Raw genomic sequence first — 17,770 nt, forward strand, 5'->3', positions numbered from 1 at the left:
ATCCATTAAAGAAAGGGGCAAATTTGCAGTTATCTATCCATTCATCCAAATTATATCTGACTAAAGTAAGAGAAGTATTTTTCTTTATGTGGAGTGGAAAACAGTTCCATAGAAGAAGTATTCTCATTCCTGTATCTATTGTATACATGTCTGTCTCTCCAACATGCTCTATTATGCATAACAGATTGAGATTTTTTGAGTGGGTGTTTACATTACCATTGGATTTACAAACATGTAATTGTGTAATTGGCCTGACAGAAGAGGGTCTGTAGAAGCTGTATATGCAAAGCAGAGGTCACTTCATGGTAGCCTGTAGGATACTCAAACATAAACAAACTTTGAGATCATGTGCATAGTTTTTATGATTTAGGCTCTTCATTTTTTTAGTGAGAAAGTATTGTGGTCATTCAAGTTCTGACAAGTATTTGGACAAATAAATATCAGAAGGGGCTTTATGTTCAATGACTGGCCAAATGAGTGCCGAATATACTGGAATAATTACATGTCTGGACCTGGATGTAGTAATAGGTATAAGCTGTGTAATAAAAAGAGCTTCTTTATAACAATGGATACATGGTGATTAAATGACAGCTCATTTTCAACAAAGGTTCCTAGAGCCAACAAATTAGCACGTTTGTTCACTTTAATTCACTACAAATGTCACCAGAAAATACAAAACACATTATACAACCACCCAATTAATATAAATGTAAAAGAATCACATGAAAAATTTCTCCAATAATATGTAAAATAAATGAATATATTCAATAGTCAAAGAAATTTAAAGACATATACATACAATGATAAGGACAAATGTCTCTTAAAATCTTTGCATTTGTAAAAAAAACGTTTAATACTAATGGTCTCTTTTTGATCAGGAAAGTGATCAACCTCCAACAAAATTTACCATTTACTTTCCTTACATTCTAGAACAGTTTTATAATCACCACTAAATAAATCAGAAGCAACAGTGTCCAAAACAAAAAAGGAAATTTTTTTTAAATTTTCAAACGCTGCAGCATGTCTGGCTAATGCAATAGTCATATCTTTGTTCCTTATTTTAAGAACATGTTCATAGACTATCCTACTTAGAGTCCTAATGGTCTTCCCGCTATAAAAACTTGTGCAAGAGTTGCACAAATCTGCATAAACCACAAAGGTGGAATCACAGGTGTAACATCCCTTCAACCAAATGATTTTATTGACCTGTTTTAACTCTGTGGAACCAGAATTAGCCAGATACCTACATTGTCTACAATACCCACATGCGTAAGTACCCAAAAAACTTGGACATACTATGCTACTACCAGACTTGTTCTTTTCTAAAATTGTTTTCAAACTTACTACTTTCCTGAAGGTGAATAAAGGTCTGTCACCTAAAATCTTGAGTAAATCAGAATTGCCCAATATAACCTTCCAATTGCCAACTAGAATGTGTTGAATGACACGCATGTCATTAGAAATGGGAATTGGAAAGGCTAGCCTATATCTATTGTTATTGTCATTAAGTTGTACGTTTGAACTAAACCCACCTTGTGCGAATAAAATTGGCTTAGCCGTACTATCACACAACTTAATTACTTCATCTATAATCATCTTTAACCAGAAGGAATCATATCCCCTCTGGACAAAAAATGTATAAGGTTGTCTTACTCCACCAAGAAAGTGTTCTGGTCACTGGCTAAATGACATAGTCATATTAGCTTACCTTTTATTACACTCTTCTTCATATGCTGAGGGTGTAAACTATCTTTGTGTTAAGTAATGGTTGACAAAACTAGACTTTATAAAAATTTTACTTGAAAAAAACAAAGTTGGTGAAATTCCAAACGTACATCAAGAAAGTCAATACCTTCTCCAAACCTACTGAGGGTAAATTTAAGAAAGTTATTGATTTTGTTCAAGTCTGCAACAAACAATAAAAATGTATAAAAACTGCCCTTCCATAAGAAAAACAAATCATCTATGTAGCATTTATACATTAAAATATTACAGGCTAAATGATGTTCAACTAAATATTTTATTTCCCACATTGCCATAACTAAGTTGGCAAAGGATGGTGCAACTCTAGAGCCCAGAGCTACACCACAAACTTGTTGAAACATCAAATCATCAAATTTGAAAAAATTGTTTTTCAAAACAATGTCCATCAGCACACAAATAGTATTGACTTTGTCATTATTAAAAGTAGTGTTATCCAGATAAATATTCTCTCATAAATTTTAACCCAGCTTCCTAATCTATGCTAATATAGAGGGGCATAATATACAAGGAAGCAAAAACAAATGTTGTGTTAATATTTTTTAAACTGCCTAGTGACTCTAGCAAGTGCCAAGAATCAGGAAGATAGAATCTTGTACACTGGACAACTGGGTTTAATATATCCTCTAACCATATGAAAATGGGTTCAGTCTTAGAATATGCTATTATACTTGCTATTCAAGAGAGCTTTTCCTGCTGCCATGTAGTGAAATGTAAAGGTGGGGTAAAAGGTGGTCTGACCGCTGTACAGTGTTCTTTGGTTTATATGGCAGTAACAAATTCTGCAGAGAACGAATCTGAAGTACAGAGTGGTGCGTTTGAAAACACTGGTTTATCTGATTTCAGCGATGTGACTTCTTTTGTTTTCAATGACTTTGGTAACCTGTTTCATGCAGAGACAGTTTCTACTCAAGTAAGTGCTTCTAATGAAAGAGTTACAGAGGATAAACTTGATTTGTATAAAAGCGATATTTTTTCTTTAGAAAAATTATCTTTGAAAGACATTGCTTTACAACTAGAAATTGCCTATCGTGAGGCTTAACTGTGTACCATGGGGTGTGAGGTGCTGCAAGTTTCCTAATTGTGTCAAACAAGGTGATTTCCTTTTTCAACAGCTTGTTGACTTATATAATAAGACTGGCTTGACTGCTATGAATTTGTTGGTCACACATTCTAGAGATGATTTAGCTGCATTAAAACGTGAAATGGAGTCTTTAGAAATGAGAATTAAAGCAAGCGCTAGTTTTTCATCTCTTAAGTCTGTATTTTGGTATTTCTGCCAAGGTTGAGAGGCAGAAAGCCTTGATCACTGCAAGAAAGCAGGCCACGCTAAAAAGAGACAGTTAAGCATACAAAAACAACTCTTACACTATACAGCGAAGCAATACAAAAACTTTGTTAATAGTCATGATTCTGTGGCTACTAATATAAGTACAGTTTCAGATGATACTACAGTGGTATTAGCCTCTTCAAGCAATGAGTCTGTTACATCAGTTGAAAACAATATGGCTGCTACTTCCACTGGTCAATCTAATCCACCTGGCATATCTCTTTCAAGTTCAATTGCTAGTGGACCTTTTTTGGTGGACAAGTCAAGGAACCAGAAGACTCCAAGGTGGTTGAACAAAGTTGAAACCACCATCAGGATTCGGAACATGTGCAACAAGAACAAAAGGAAGAACTAAACTTTAACATTGATGTTTTGAACTTGAGTGGTGAAACTCTGATTGATGAAACTAGAACTGTTCTACAGCGTGGTTTTTCTTTTATTCCATCTAATAAGACTGATATTGACAATTTGATTGTAGACTTTCATTTGTACTTGAGAAAGTTGAATTTGAAATATATTTTTGATGATTTACCTGCCAACACTGTTAGTATTAATGAATTTAAAGGGAAGAGCACTTATAATCCCTCACTGTGTTCTACTTTGAAAGTGTTTAGAGGGTTATGTGAATGACAGTTTAGAAGTTCATGTGCTAACAATAATATTAGTCCAAACCTTCCAGTTAATGAGATTAGAGCTTTGCAAGATTTAGCCTTAAATAAAGATTTACATATTATGAAGGCTGACAAGGGTGGGGCTATAGTCATCATGTAGTCAGATGACTATAAGAAGGCTCTTTTTGAACTTCTAAGTGATGCGACTAATTATAAGAACGTCACCACTGAATATATTCAGTTTTGCTTTAAGAAGGTTGATGTTTTATTATTTGATTTATTTTGTCAAGGTAATATAAGTCACTTTACCCTATAGGAATTTACAAGTAGAACATCCTAAGCTATCTGTACTTTTTGGTATTACAAAAGTACACAAGGATAGGATTCATCCCCCTTTCAGAACCATAGTTTCTGCAGCATATTCTAAGACTGAACCCATTTCTATAAGGTCAGATGAGATGTTAAACCCAGTTGTTCAAAGTACAAGATTCTGTCTCGTGATTCTTGGCATTTGCTAGAGTCAACATGCAGTTTAAAAAAACATTAACACACCATTTGTTTTTGCTTCCTTGGATGTTACATCCCTATATGCTAGCATAGATCAGGAAGCTGGGTTAGAATTTATGAGAGAATATATATCCAGATACATTACTTTTAGTAATGACAAAGTCAGTGCTATTTTTGTGCTGATGGACATTGTTTTGAAAAACAATTTTTTTTCAAATTTGATGGTTTGCTGTTTAAAATTTTCTGGTGCAACTTTGGGCTCTAGAGTTGCACCATCCTTTGCCAACTTAGTTATGGCAATGTGGGAAATAAAATATTTAGTTGAACATCCTTTAGCCTGCAACATTTTGATGTATAAACGCTACTTAGATGATTTGTTTTTCTTATGGAGGGGCAATTTTGATACATTTTTAGTGTTTGTTGCAGATTTGAACAAAACCACTAACTTTCTTAAATTTACCCTCAGTAGGTTTGGAGAAGGTATTGACTTCCTTGATGTACATTTGGAATTTGACCAACTTAATTTGTTTTTTCAAGTAAAATTTTTAGGAAGTCTACTTTTTTCGACCAGTACTTACACAAAGATAGTTTACACCCTCAGTATATGAAGAAGGGTGTAATAAAAGGTCAGCTAATATAACTAAGTCATTTAGCCAGTCACCAAAACACGTTCTTGGTGGAGTTAACAACCTTATACTTTTTTGTCCAGAGGGGATATGATTCTTCTGGTTAAAGATGATAGTAGATGAAATAATTAAGTTATGTGATAGTATGGCTAAACCAATTTTATTTGCACAAGGTGGGTTTAGTTCAAATGGACAACTCAATGACAATAACAATAGATATAGACTAGCCTTTCCAAGTCCCATTTCTAATGATATGTGTGTCATTAGACACATTTTAGTTGACAGTTGGAAGGTTATATTGGGCAATTCTGATTTAGTCAAAATTTTAGGTAGCAAACCTTTATTCACCTTCAAGAAAGTAATAAGTTTTAAGACAATTTTAGAGAAGGACAAGTCTGGTAGTAGCATAGTACATCCAAGTTCTTTGGGTACTTATGCATGTGGGCATTGCAGACAATGTAGATATCTGGCTAATTCTGGTTCCATAGAGTTAAAACATGTCTATAAAATCATTTGGTCGAAGGGATGTTACACCAGTGATTCCACCTTAGTGGTTTATGTGGCTTTGTGCAACTCTTGCACAAGTTTTTGTATAGGGAAGACCATTAGGACTCTAAGTAGAAGGATCTATGAACATGTTCTTGCAGTAAGGAACAAAGATATTACTAATGTGTTAGCCAGACATGCTGCAGTGTGTGAAAATGTAAAAAAAAATGTTCCTTTTTTGTTTTGGACACTGTCGCTCCTGATTTATTTAGTGGTGATTATAAAACCATTCTAGAATGTAAGGAAAGTTATCATCATCATCATCATCATCTTCTTTTGGCTGTTCCCATTAGGGGTCGCCACAGCGGATCACCTGTTTCCATTTCTTCCTGTCCTCTGCATCTTGCTCTGTCACACCAACCACCTGCATGTCCTCTCTCACCACATCCATAAACCTTATCTTAGGTCTTCCTCTTTTCCTGTTACCTGGTAGCTTCATCCTTAGCATCTTTTTCCCAATATACTCAGCATCCCTCCTCAGCACATGTCCAAACCAACGTAATCGTGCCTCTCTGGCTTTGTCTCCAAACCTGCCAACCTGGGCTGACCCTCTAATATACTTATTCCTAATCCTGTCCACCCTTGTCACACCCATTGCAAATCTTAACATCTTTAACTCTGCCACATCCAGCTCTGACTCCTGCCTTTTTGTCAGTGCCACTGTCTCCAACCCATATAACATAGCTGGTCTCACAAATCCTCTTGTAGACCTTCCCTTTCACTCTTACAGGTACTCGTCTGTCACAAGTCACTCCTGACGCTCTTCTCCACCCACTCCATCCTGCCTGTACTCTCTTCTTCATCTCTCTTCCACACTCACCATTTCTCTGAACTATTGACCCCAAGTATTTAATGTAAGGAAAGTAAATGGCATATTCTATTGGAGGCTGATCATTTTCCTGGTCTCAGTGACACCATTAGTATTGTTTTTTTTTTACAAATGCAAAGATTTTAAGGGACATTTGTCCTTATAATTTTATGCATATGTCTTTAAATTTCTTTGACTACTGAATATATTTATTTATTTATTTTACATATTATTGGAGAAATTTGTCATGTGATTATTTTACATTTGTATTAATTGGGTGGTTGTATAATGTGTTTTGTATTTTCTGATGAAGTTCATAGTGAATTAAAGCAAACAAAAGGGCCAATTTTTGTGTCCGGCTCTGTCCTGGTTACTTGGTGGTGAATTTCTGTCTGTAACCTTGTTTTCTGGAGTGCAGGTTGAAGGTTCCTAGATACCTAACTATGGTACCAGTTTTCAGGGCTTTGTTGTCAATGTGATAGTTGCAACATGAGTCATACTTGCTGAAGGATTCATTTGTACACATCTATTTATATTTTTAGCTCACAGTTTTATACCAACTATTAGTTTATTTTGTTTGTCTGCTATTTATTTAGAAATTTCTAGTTCTTTTTAATATTTTGAGGAATAAGCATAACCTAGAAATTAATTTCTAAAAGAAATACAAAATGCAGTTTTGTACCACATTTTGGTTCAAAATAACTAAATTAGTGTTTGATAATTTAAGACTGCTTAGTTGTTTAGTAAGAACCTATACAACTTTGCAAGGCAGCAATGGCGTGATACATGAAATTAATCAGCAGGGAGACCAATTATATGTTATGACAGCTTTCATTATTAGTAATGCACTCCACTGCCACTGTAACTCTTTCTAAAAGTCCTTATGATTTGTTTTTATTAGAAAATGTGTTAGACTTGACTTATAACAAAAGTTATGGAGAATGCATAAATCAAGCATTACAGAGACTTACAGCATAAACATGCTGTCTAAACCATTGTCCTAATGGTCTCTGACAGTGCATTAACTTGGTGGCTTCCTGTTTAAACATCTTTACAAGTACAACATAATATCAGAGGATGACTAAAACATCATACTGCCTGGTACTGATTTTTTTTATTTAATTTGGCAAGGGAAGTGTTCGGCTCCTCTGAGTTTTTGTTGTCTTTTTAACTGTCTTGCTAAAGTAGCATTTCCCTGAATGTATTTCCTATTAATTAGTACAGTTCATACAGCTAGTAGTTCGGCCATTGTAGGATACTTCTTTTTAGTCAGAAGTTGTGTGACGAGTTAGTAAATTTAAATAAGGGTGTTTGGTGGTAAAACCTTTCACACGAGGAGTGCAAGGGGCAGTTATTCCCTTGCAAAAACAACAGTTGATTGTTTTGATGATATTGTTTATGACAGCTGTTTTATCAATCATTTGTTATCAACCAGTTAGGGCTTCATATACTTGGGATTCAGTCATTGATATTGAAAATGAAGCTTTCACAGTATGCATAATACATACTGCTTTTCCAGTACATATGCATTGAAGACATGTATAAAACACACTTTCTCTATTATCCTAGACTTAATTTGTGCCTCATGGCTTGCATGATGTCTTCTATCTGAAAATTCTCATTCACATTTCCTCTCTCCCTCTGCCTCACTCCTATTATACATTGCTCCAGTACATCAGCAGTAACATTCAGGAATGACAAATGTTTTTTTTCTTTTTCCTCTTTATGTATGCATTTATTTTTGTATTAATAATACAATGTTCTCCATTATTTGATTTACATAAACACCAATAAGTTGTAGGTTATGGAAGCTGAGCAGGTCCTTATGGGTCTAGTAAAAGCTTCAAGTAGAAGCAAGAAGACTACGTAGTCTCTTTCATGTATTCTCATGTTTCCAGACTTTATCATCCATAATTCATCTAATACAAAGTCAATTTTCCAACAGTGCCCAAACTGTCATTAGCAGCAGGCAAGCATATTCCTTCCATATGGAGTATGCATTTGCATTTGATAGTGCAACCTATGAAAACAATGACATCATGATATCATAATGTTGTTTTTCTCACACTACTCTTACTTGACTATCATTCAAATAAGCTTAATTTCTAATGTTATAAAAACATAAACATCAGATTCCGTTAGTACCCACTTATCTCCATGCACCATCTAAATGGAAGAGTTCATATAATCTTTGTAACTGAAATTGTAAATGTGTTGTCTCCCATTCAGTGAATGAACATGTTTGTATACATAGACTAGTAAGCCTAGACTAATAACCCTAGTCACTGGCAAACTGAAATAGTTTTACTTCAACAGGTATGCATGCATTTTCACACATGGACATTTGGTAAGTCCTAAAAAAGACCATATTGCTTTATTACATCCTCAGCTCTAGATAGTTTTCATTTCCAGTAATGTAATGGTGTGACAGTACAGGAAATGCAGATATTATCATCTGGAGCACAGTGAAGACGTGCAAGTTAAGCACAATGACTTGTAAGCTAGGTGGTACATGAGCAGGACTGGCTGCTCATACATATATATATATATATATATATATATATATATATATATATATATATATATATATATATATATATATATATATGGGGTCTACTTCGGTAGATCGAACTTTTACAAATTCGAACCACATATGGCCTTGTAAAAGTTCAAAATCCAAAGTCAATCCACAAAAGACAAAAAAATGCAAATGTAAACGTCTATAGCAGGGGGGCTATGCCCCCCTACACCCCCTTACTTAAATATACCAACTCCAAGATCGCACTACATTGTGGAAATGGGAGATCTTCCCTTTCCACTCTGTACAGAGATCTCCATTCAGTTATATTGGACTTTTATAAGTACGAACATATGGTCTCGGTCATATGTGGTTTGAACTTATAAACTTTCGATTGACTGAACGGGACCCATATATATATATATATATATATATATATATATATATATATATATATGTATATGGGTCTACCTGAGATGGTCGACAGGCCATATGATCAAAACTCATTTGGTCGACAGGCAGATTTGCCCCCCTCCCCAATATTGTGCGACCCTGGAGTTGATATATATAGTTAGGGGGGTGTGGGGGGCACAGCCCCCCATATTGGGGGGTGTGGGGGGTGAAGCCCCCCACATAACATGCTTGTCAACCAAATGAGTTTCGATCATATGACCTGTCGACCATCTCAGGTAGATCCATATGTATATATATATATATATATATATATATATATATATATATATAAAATATAAAGTGAGACTGCTGGAATAAAAGGGTGCAAAATATCAAATGCTCTCTCGATTAAGGACAAGAGAATATGTAGTTTAATTTTACTTGGTTTTGATATGAAGGTTTATTGTGTTTTTTTTCTGTTTAATTAGTTAAATAGCATCTTAAAAAGAGGTACATAGCTTCAAAATACTGAAGTGCTGGCTAAGTACCCAAGGGTACGCATGTATGTGTGTGTGTGTCTGTGTGTTTATATATATATATATATATATATATATATATTTGTGTGTGTGTGTGTGTGTGTGTGTGTAGAGAGAGAGAGAGAGAGAGACCAGATTTTGATTGAGTTCCCCTTTGGGCCACATCTATTTAGTCAACAAAATTTAATCGACTAACAGATGGTCAACATGTGTGCAAGATAGCGATATGTGACATTTCTCTGGTAAGGGAAATTTCCATTTTCCCAGAGATTGTGTGAGCTTGGCGTAAGTATATTTAATTAGCAGGTAGTGCGGGGGTTCATGGGGGCCTAGCTCCATGCAAAAAATGATGTTTTACTGTTTTTTTTTTTTTTTACAGTGTTTTGCATGTGCAGAGATTTGTTGCTCAGCACTTGTATGGTAGCTTGTCAAGGTTTGCAAAGTTGACCTTTTGTGGTCGACTTTATGAACGTCTATCTTTGGTCTTTTTCTGTTTATCAGTAGATCTATATATACACACGCACAGACACACACACACACACACACACACACACACACACATACATACACACAAGCAATAAAGGGTACTTTTTGTTTTTTGATTTGACTTAACACAGAATACAAGCATTAAATTCTGAGGCACAGAGAGGAAGACCTGTATTTCAACCTGCCTCATTTGGAAAAAAAATGACTCGGTCTCTTCTTTAAGGAGTATGTAGCCACATTAAAACAAACAAGCTAGACTCAAAAGAGTTTCAGTCAAATATGCACTTTTATTCTACAAAGAATGATACAACACAAGGAGTGTAATTACAGAAAACTAATTACAACAGATCTTCAAAAGTTCCAGAAATCACCTACTCCTCATCCAAGGTTTTCTGCAAGAGAAAAAAAATAAAATAAAATGTAAGGGATCAATATTAAATTCCTTCTTAATAACACACACTGTCCAATTTTACAGTAAAATATAAGCAGTATTTTATTAGATCGTTTTGTAAAATTTAGTAGAAGACTCTTTGTAATACTATTAGAAGTGCAACAGTATCACCTTCCAAGCTAAACTTCAGAGAAAAGTAGAATTTTTTTATATTTTCAAATAAGCAAATTTCAAATGCCATCAAGCAAAGTAGTTTCCCACAAATGTGAAAAGGTTTTCATCGAGCAGTAATCATTCTTCTGAAAACTGTTCAGATTTTTGCAGACTGTCTAATTTTGCCTTATATTTTTGGTCTGTTTCTCATAAAATTAGTGGTTTTCTGTCAATTCACTGAGGATTGAAGTCAGGAAATAATGACACATATTTGAATTTCAGACTTTATATCCATCAGAATATGCATCCTAACACAAAACGTGTTATTCTAGCAACTTTCTAAGTTTAAAAGAACAGTATTTAAAATGTGTTGCTAATTTTGGGCCTTTGTCCTCTCATTATTTTAGGTTGAGAGTCATGGAGGCCTCATTTACTGAAATGCTTATTCTAGCCTTAGCCTGATACTTAGCTAATGACTTGTTATAATGTTCTCTTGAAACTTACTTCATAACAACATAACATAACAAAATAGCATAGCATAGCATGACATAACATAACATTAAATTCAGTACATTAAGTCCCAGATTTAAACTCCATGTGCCCTGCAATTAACCCCACAGCTACACTCTATCCCCATATGCATCCATCCATTAAAAGCAAGAAATCGTGATGGATAATGGAGCAGACATTCGAGTTAGTACTATAATAGCAACAAAGACAAAACAATCTATGGAGGTAGACCTGTTTTTTTTTAATATAGATTTCTTACCTAAAAGATAAGACAGACATTATCTTAAAAATCATTATTTTGGGGGATTTTGAGTTATGACTGCTGCAGTGTTGCTGTGGTAAACTACATACATCATCAAAATGTAGCTATTATGCTTTGTAAAGGTAGTATTTTTTTCAGAAGAGTAGTATAGTCTGTCATTTCCTTTTCATCAGTCTCACTTTTGACCAAATGTGACAGATCTCAAAAACCGCCTGTAGCCTGCTCTTTTCTTTCAGGGTGGGTACATGGCTCCCTAAATATTTAAGGTGCATAGTACACACAACTGCTTTAAGAGGGAGTGAATGTTGTGATATGCTCACTTACTGTGGTACTACCACACATATGACAGGGGATTGTTAATGAGGAAAATGTCCTCCTCATCAGAGTGATGGTAACCTTGATGACTTCACCAGAGAAAGGCCTGTGAATAAAATGACCCTTATAAGGTAACTGAAGAGGATGAGGCTAGAGAATTTTGCACAGCAGATGCAGTGGATCAGTGGACCTCCCAGTAAATTATTAAAAAGATAAACAATAATCTGTATTTTTTTTATATTCAGACTAATTCTGCCCATGTTAGGTTTATGTCATTCATTATGACCACCTATATGTACTGTTGAGGTTTCCCATACTTTTTTCTTATTTTATAATATGAACAATTTATATTTACTTTACAGAGATTACATAGCAAAAACTAATATGCTGGGTGTGCTTTCTTTCACTGATAGTGTGTGATGAAATTTTTTTTTCACAGTAATAATTTCTCTTGTTACCAGTTTTCTTAAATAGTATTGGTTGCATACCTATATTTGCAGCTGATTGTTTCCTGTTCTTTCATCTTCCCACCCATTATATACTGGTCCATAGAGAACAATGTGGTTTTGACTCCATACTTCACAGAGGGTCACATCAGGAACAACATTCAAAAGACAGGTGTAGCATTAATAGTATAAAACTGGAAGATGACTATTTTAGGAAGCAGGACTAAACTGGTATACTGGGTCCTAATGCTGTTTTAGTAAGAAATTATTTTCTTAGAAAACATTTCAGAATATCTACAGGGCAGGTTACAACTTATTGCAAGGAAGTTAAGATTCGCAGTACAGTGGGCATTCAAGATTGACCCAAGACAATGTACATGAACTTAAATAATTCAGTGTATAACGAATGGCATAGCAGCAGAAGTTTAATGTCAGTAAGTGAAAAATTATGTGGCAGTGGCAAATGACCCCTAATCATACAGGACATTGAAGTAAAGGACAGGCAGAAAAGGTATAGAGGAGGGACTACAGTAATGTCATACAACAGGATATCAGAATGGCTGAACACTGTCTGAAACATGGCTACGGAGATGGTTAATGGGATGCAAAAGTATACAGTGTTCATCAGTGCTAGTTAAAGATGGAAGCTAATGCTACTAATCAAACACTGCTTTCCGGTGTAGCACCAGCAGGGCATACCTCTGGAGACTATATCTTGTGTTTCAGGTATCTGTGAAAAAAAAAATCAATAAAAAATGTATCTGGGTTGCAAAGAAAGAAATATAAAGAAAGAGTGAAGGACTTTGGGCTATGGACTGTGGGAATGAACAAATGGAAACATCATTCTCAAAACCCACTGTCTTGTTTCCAAGCATTCCCAAATAACTCTATTTAGTTTATTTACTCATATGTGTATCTAAGTCAGCTGGAACACATGAATGTTTTTCAGCCCAGAACTTGTTGCTTCACAAAATGTGAACAACAGATGATATACGTCGAATGTCATGGCATAAGTACATTTTCTCATATATTCAAAAAAAAAAAATATGTGTTGCCCCAAGATGGAGATGGGTAGTTTAATTGACAAATGTGTGTTTTTGTTGATGATATTAGAATACATAATTTTTTATGAACAGAAAATAGAGATATGAAATTTACTGATAGCTAAAATGGTTAATACGAAAACTATGAAAGTGTGTTTAGAAAGTATTGGGGGAAAAGAAGTAAAATAAAGAGGCAAGTAGGTGCGGGGATCACCAGTGAGCAGTGTAGTTATATGGTTAAAAATCCAGGAAAAAAATATAAAAGTAAAAATGTAATCTGTCTCAGTGCAAAGTATGATAATCTTTGTTTATAGAGATGTATGTGGGGAACCATTAACTCCATAATATTTTCATGGGAAAGAAGAGAATAAAAACAATGTGGTCTTGACAAACCAGTCATGAGGAGATTTGGCAGCCTTATCAGGTGCAGTAGGTTTTTCATTATTATCAAGGTCACTGCCATTACTAGCTTTAAAAAACAGTGCATGATCAAGAGCAGCCCAAAAGGCAACTAGAATATAAAGCTAGGAAGTCCATGTCTTACCTTAATGCCAATGCCTGCATCACGGGTCTTGGCACGGAGCTTGTTGACCTGGGACTCTGCAATATCTGCACGTTCCTGTGCCTCATCCAGCTCATGCTGTACTTTGCGGACTTTAGTGAGATTGACATTGGCCTGTTCCTCCTAAGAAGACAAAAAGAAAAAGAGAAAAATGTTAATGTGCAAAGAAAGCAATGCTAGTTCTAAAGTTTTAACATGCTGCTGTAGCGATCAATATTAACTAAGAGAGTAAAGGGGAAAATCATTAAAACTTATTATGGGGCGGAGTCTGTTTGTCTAAATATTCTAAGCATGAACCACACATAATTCATTTGACACTCTAAGGCATTTTATAATATAACATACTGACTCTATGGTGACTGAGATGGTAGTAAAATTAATAAAATAGCAATCAGTGCATTGAGTTTAGGTGTATTTGTATGTGGCAGGGTACAGTGTGCATATTGTTGTTCCGCAAAACCAGCCCTTCTTATGTCTATTCCTAAGTTATATCCTTATGCAAGCAATAATCCCTGTCAGGTTGTGTGTTAATGTGTAATTAACGTCTGTCCCGGGATGTTCTAAGGTCCGACGCCACAGACCAAGAGGTACGCAAATCTCCTATCTGCTGCTGCCATTGATCCATCATCTCACTGTCTCTCCCTCTCTGTCTGTCTTTATCACACACACACACACACACACACACGCACACATACACACACATACTTGCACTTCAGAAAGATGCATGCTAAGACAAGTCCTGTTATTGGAGGAACTCTGTGATTTTTTTTTTTTGTAAACATTCCGGTTTTGAGCCTTTGTTCCCCCTTTACTTTAGGCTTTATCCAGTTAACCTGATTTAAGAGATGAGATGTACATAAACCTCCTCAATGCTGCTGTTGCTCGATCGCTCTTACGTCTCTCTCACACATACACACACACCTTGTTTTCATGCATGTAAGCACTCATTCAAATACACAGACAGAAAGAAACACAGAAACAGAAACGTACACACACAAACAAATATACACTAAGCGCTGCTTAGCAAGTGTAAAATAATGGCTTGATCGATCTCGCTTTCACTCGTGCACGCGTACACTCACACATACAAACATAAACACACACACACTTTTGTTTTTTAGTTTTCTTTTTTTTTTTTTAAATATATTTAAGCGCTGCTTAAGCTTATGCTGCTGGAGCATAAAATAATGGAGGTCATTAGTTTTTTTTCACATTCATTATCCAATTAGGTTGCTGCTGTACAGTTTGCCCATCCTCCAAAAATTATTTGAATACATCTGCTATCATTTTTTCTTGCTAGCAATTCTTGTTTCATTTGAGGTGCTCTGTGACTGTAATAAAACACGGATGAGCTGCAGAGACCAAGCAGTGATGTTGTAAATGCAATATTAACCCAGGGAAAACATCTTTAGGTACCACTCTGGATGAAACAAAATAGTATGACTACTGAACACTAAACTTACACCCTCAGCAAATCACAGCTCAGTAGAAAAGCTGTTACTATAATTTATTTCTCACTTAATTTGAGGAACACAGAATGCAGTCCCTAGACGCTTTGACTCAAAACTTTATATGAATATGTGTATAACATTTGCAATCATATTACAGGAATCATAGAAAATACAAAGGAACTGACTCTTGTAGCCATTTATCCCTTGCCCCATCCTTAGACTGCACCTCCTTTTTCAAGAAGGGCTAGACTAGGCAAATCATGGGTGAATTTGTGAATACTCCTTCAGCTATACAGTCTCCATATGAAGGAAGACAATGTATCACACTGCTTCATTAGTAGTGGGAGTCTAATCCAGAGATGGGGAAGGCACTGCGTAATGAGCGTATCTCTCCACCCCGTTTTATTTATTTACTGGAGAAAATTTAGATCTGGTTCTGGTATTTGTGGAACTGTTTGATTTTTGGAGATACAAGAGATCCAGGAGCACTGGTTCCACAATGGCATGGATGTCCAGTCACAGATCTCCCCTCATAGGTCTTTAATATACTGAATAAATTCTACTGTGCTGCAATCAGGTTGCAGAAGAATATCTAAAACGTCACTGATGCATTAAAGGTTTGCATACTTTTCATATCAACACCTGTAAAATTGGAATATTGCCCATGTTTTATTATAAAATGAGTGGCAACATGTCTGTCTCAGTTTTAAGGCCTTTGATGAGCTCTAAAGTAACAAAAACGTTGCCTCACCATAATGAAAAGGGTTATTGAGCAGCAAATGACATAGGGTTTGAAATGGAGTTCACAAGCAGTTCCTAGTCGAAAAATAGTATATAGTCTAATGGCTAACTTTTATATATAGTACAGTACAGAGATGTGACAATGAATGAAGACCCATGTTTTCTTTATGTTGTAGGTAAATGATCAGTTAATATTCACAGTTACAAATATGGAGTCACTATGATTGATATAAGCATGCTCCTCCTTACTCTTGAAACAGCCTGCATTATTAATTCCAGTGCATGCCTGCTATAAGTCTGTGTTTTCTTATTAACCTTCTAATAAATACTTACAGCTTCCTCTGCCTGCCTCTTGTAAGCCTTCACTTTCAGTTGTAGCTTATCGACTAGGTCTTGCAGGCGAACCATATTCTTACGGTCTTCGTCGGTCTGTGAATATAGAAGGAAAGAGAAACAATACAAGAAGTTTAGTAAAAGTGCTAACTTCCTATAAGGATGGTTCAAGTCTGTCAAACAGACAGCCATTCCTTTCTGAAACGAGTTTGATTACTAGATGTTTACATCTTAGAGATGAGCCAGTAGCTTGCAAATTATTTCTTCAGGCATATAAATGTAACAACTCCATATTACTTTAATCTCAGCACACAGAAAGTTGCTTTCATTGTCAGCCACTGTGTAACACATAACATTATCTTTTAAACAGCAAACTTCTCTATCAAGTTGAATTCAGTATTGCTTTATCCTCCTGTCTTACAACAATGCATTTGTATAAGCAGTATGAAGTAGGGTCATTAAAAATCTGACTATTGCAATGAAAGCTGATTGAGATTCCTCTGTTTTACCCTACTGGCCAGTCTGACTTCTTCAGCATGTACTGTATAATGCTGCCTTCTATTTTTGATCTTTTTTAGAATGTATAATGTAATTGGCCATTTTAACTTATCAGACACTTCACTGACTGTCATTTTCAAAAGTTTAGTCATGTTGCTTTTCTTAGAACTGAAATATAAGTCACTAGTTGCTTTATTGCTCTACTGATCTGCTGGAAGTTTCATTTCCATTTTCATTTTACAAAACAACACAGGATGTATTTCTTCTGTACTTTATTTAATACTGAATACATTTTGCATAAAACTAAAAACTGCCCCTCAATACTACTTCTCTTTCCTAAAGCATCCAATCTACCCAGTTCAGGGAACATTGTTGGAACACAGTTGGCACTACCCAGACAATATTCGCAATGGAGCATTATAACATAAAAGTGGGAATAAACTACAGAAACATACAAAACTCTCATAAATTTGGAGGTACAAAATCTGAATAGCTATTTCCTTAGTAATGTGTAATGAAGTAAAGAAAAATGACATGATGATATTAAGAAATGCAATAAGGCTAGTACAGGCGGTTCAAGCATTATATAGCAGTACCAGAAAAAGCTGTATTACTTCCTGACAAATTTTGAGACAATATGCACCTTCTCTGCTTCCCCGTTTTCTTCCCCTAATCAAGCATGACATGTATAGCATGATCCCCATCTCCTGCTTCATAGCTTATGTTAAGGCTGCATGTTCTTCAGACTTGCTCCGTATGCAAGTGTCCACTGACTCCAGGTTTACTCATTCCACAATACTTGCCCAAACCCTTCTGAGTATCTTCCCATTCTGATTTACAAATGTCACTATCTCTGCGCACATTTCTGTCTCTTGCTTCTATATGACCAGTGAATGCGTCAGTATCAGTCTCTATCATGCAGTAGAGTTCTAGCGTTACAACC

The 17,770-nt window shown here is 35.4% G+C and overlaps 2 protein-coding genes across 4 annotated transcripts in view; one reads left to right on the plus strand and one right to left on the minus strand.

The window, feature by feature from the left end:
• The window catches only part of LOC122790335 (zinc finger protein 239-like), a 1,358,627-nt gene that overhangs the window by 1,131,443 nt on the left and 209,414 nt on the right, over positions 1–17,770 (plus strand). The gene's annotated exons all lie outside the window — the stretch shown is intronic.
• Positions 10,390–17,770, minus strand: part of LOC122790332 (myosin-7) — a 96,664-nt gene continuing 89,283 nt past the window's right edge. Inside the window, exons 38-40 of the mRNA XM_044057852.1 lie at positions 16,330–16,425; positions 13,787–13,927; positions 10,390–10,514 (exon numbers count right to left, since the gene is read on the minus strand). Of these exons, the coding sequence (XP_043913787.1) occupies positions 10,494–10,514; positions 13,787–13,927; positions 16,330–16,425 (258 nt within the window). The 3' untranslated portion in view covers positions 10,390–10,493. The remainder of the gene's footprint in view (positions 10,515–13,786; positions 13,928–16,329; positions 16,426–17,770) is intronic.

The sequence above is a fragment of the Protopterus annectens genome, chromosome 16.part0 (assembly GCF_019279795.1).
Source record: "Protopterus annectens isolate FY-2018-M chromosome 16.part0, PAN1.0, whole genome shotgun sequence".
In the NCBI taxonomy this organism is placed as follows: Eukaryota; Metazoa; Chordata; order Ceratodontiformes; family Protopteridae; genus Protopterus; species Protopterus annectens.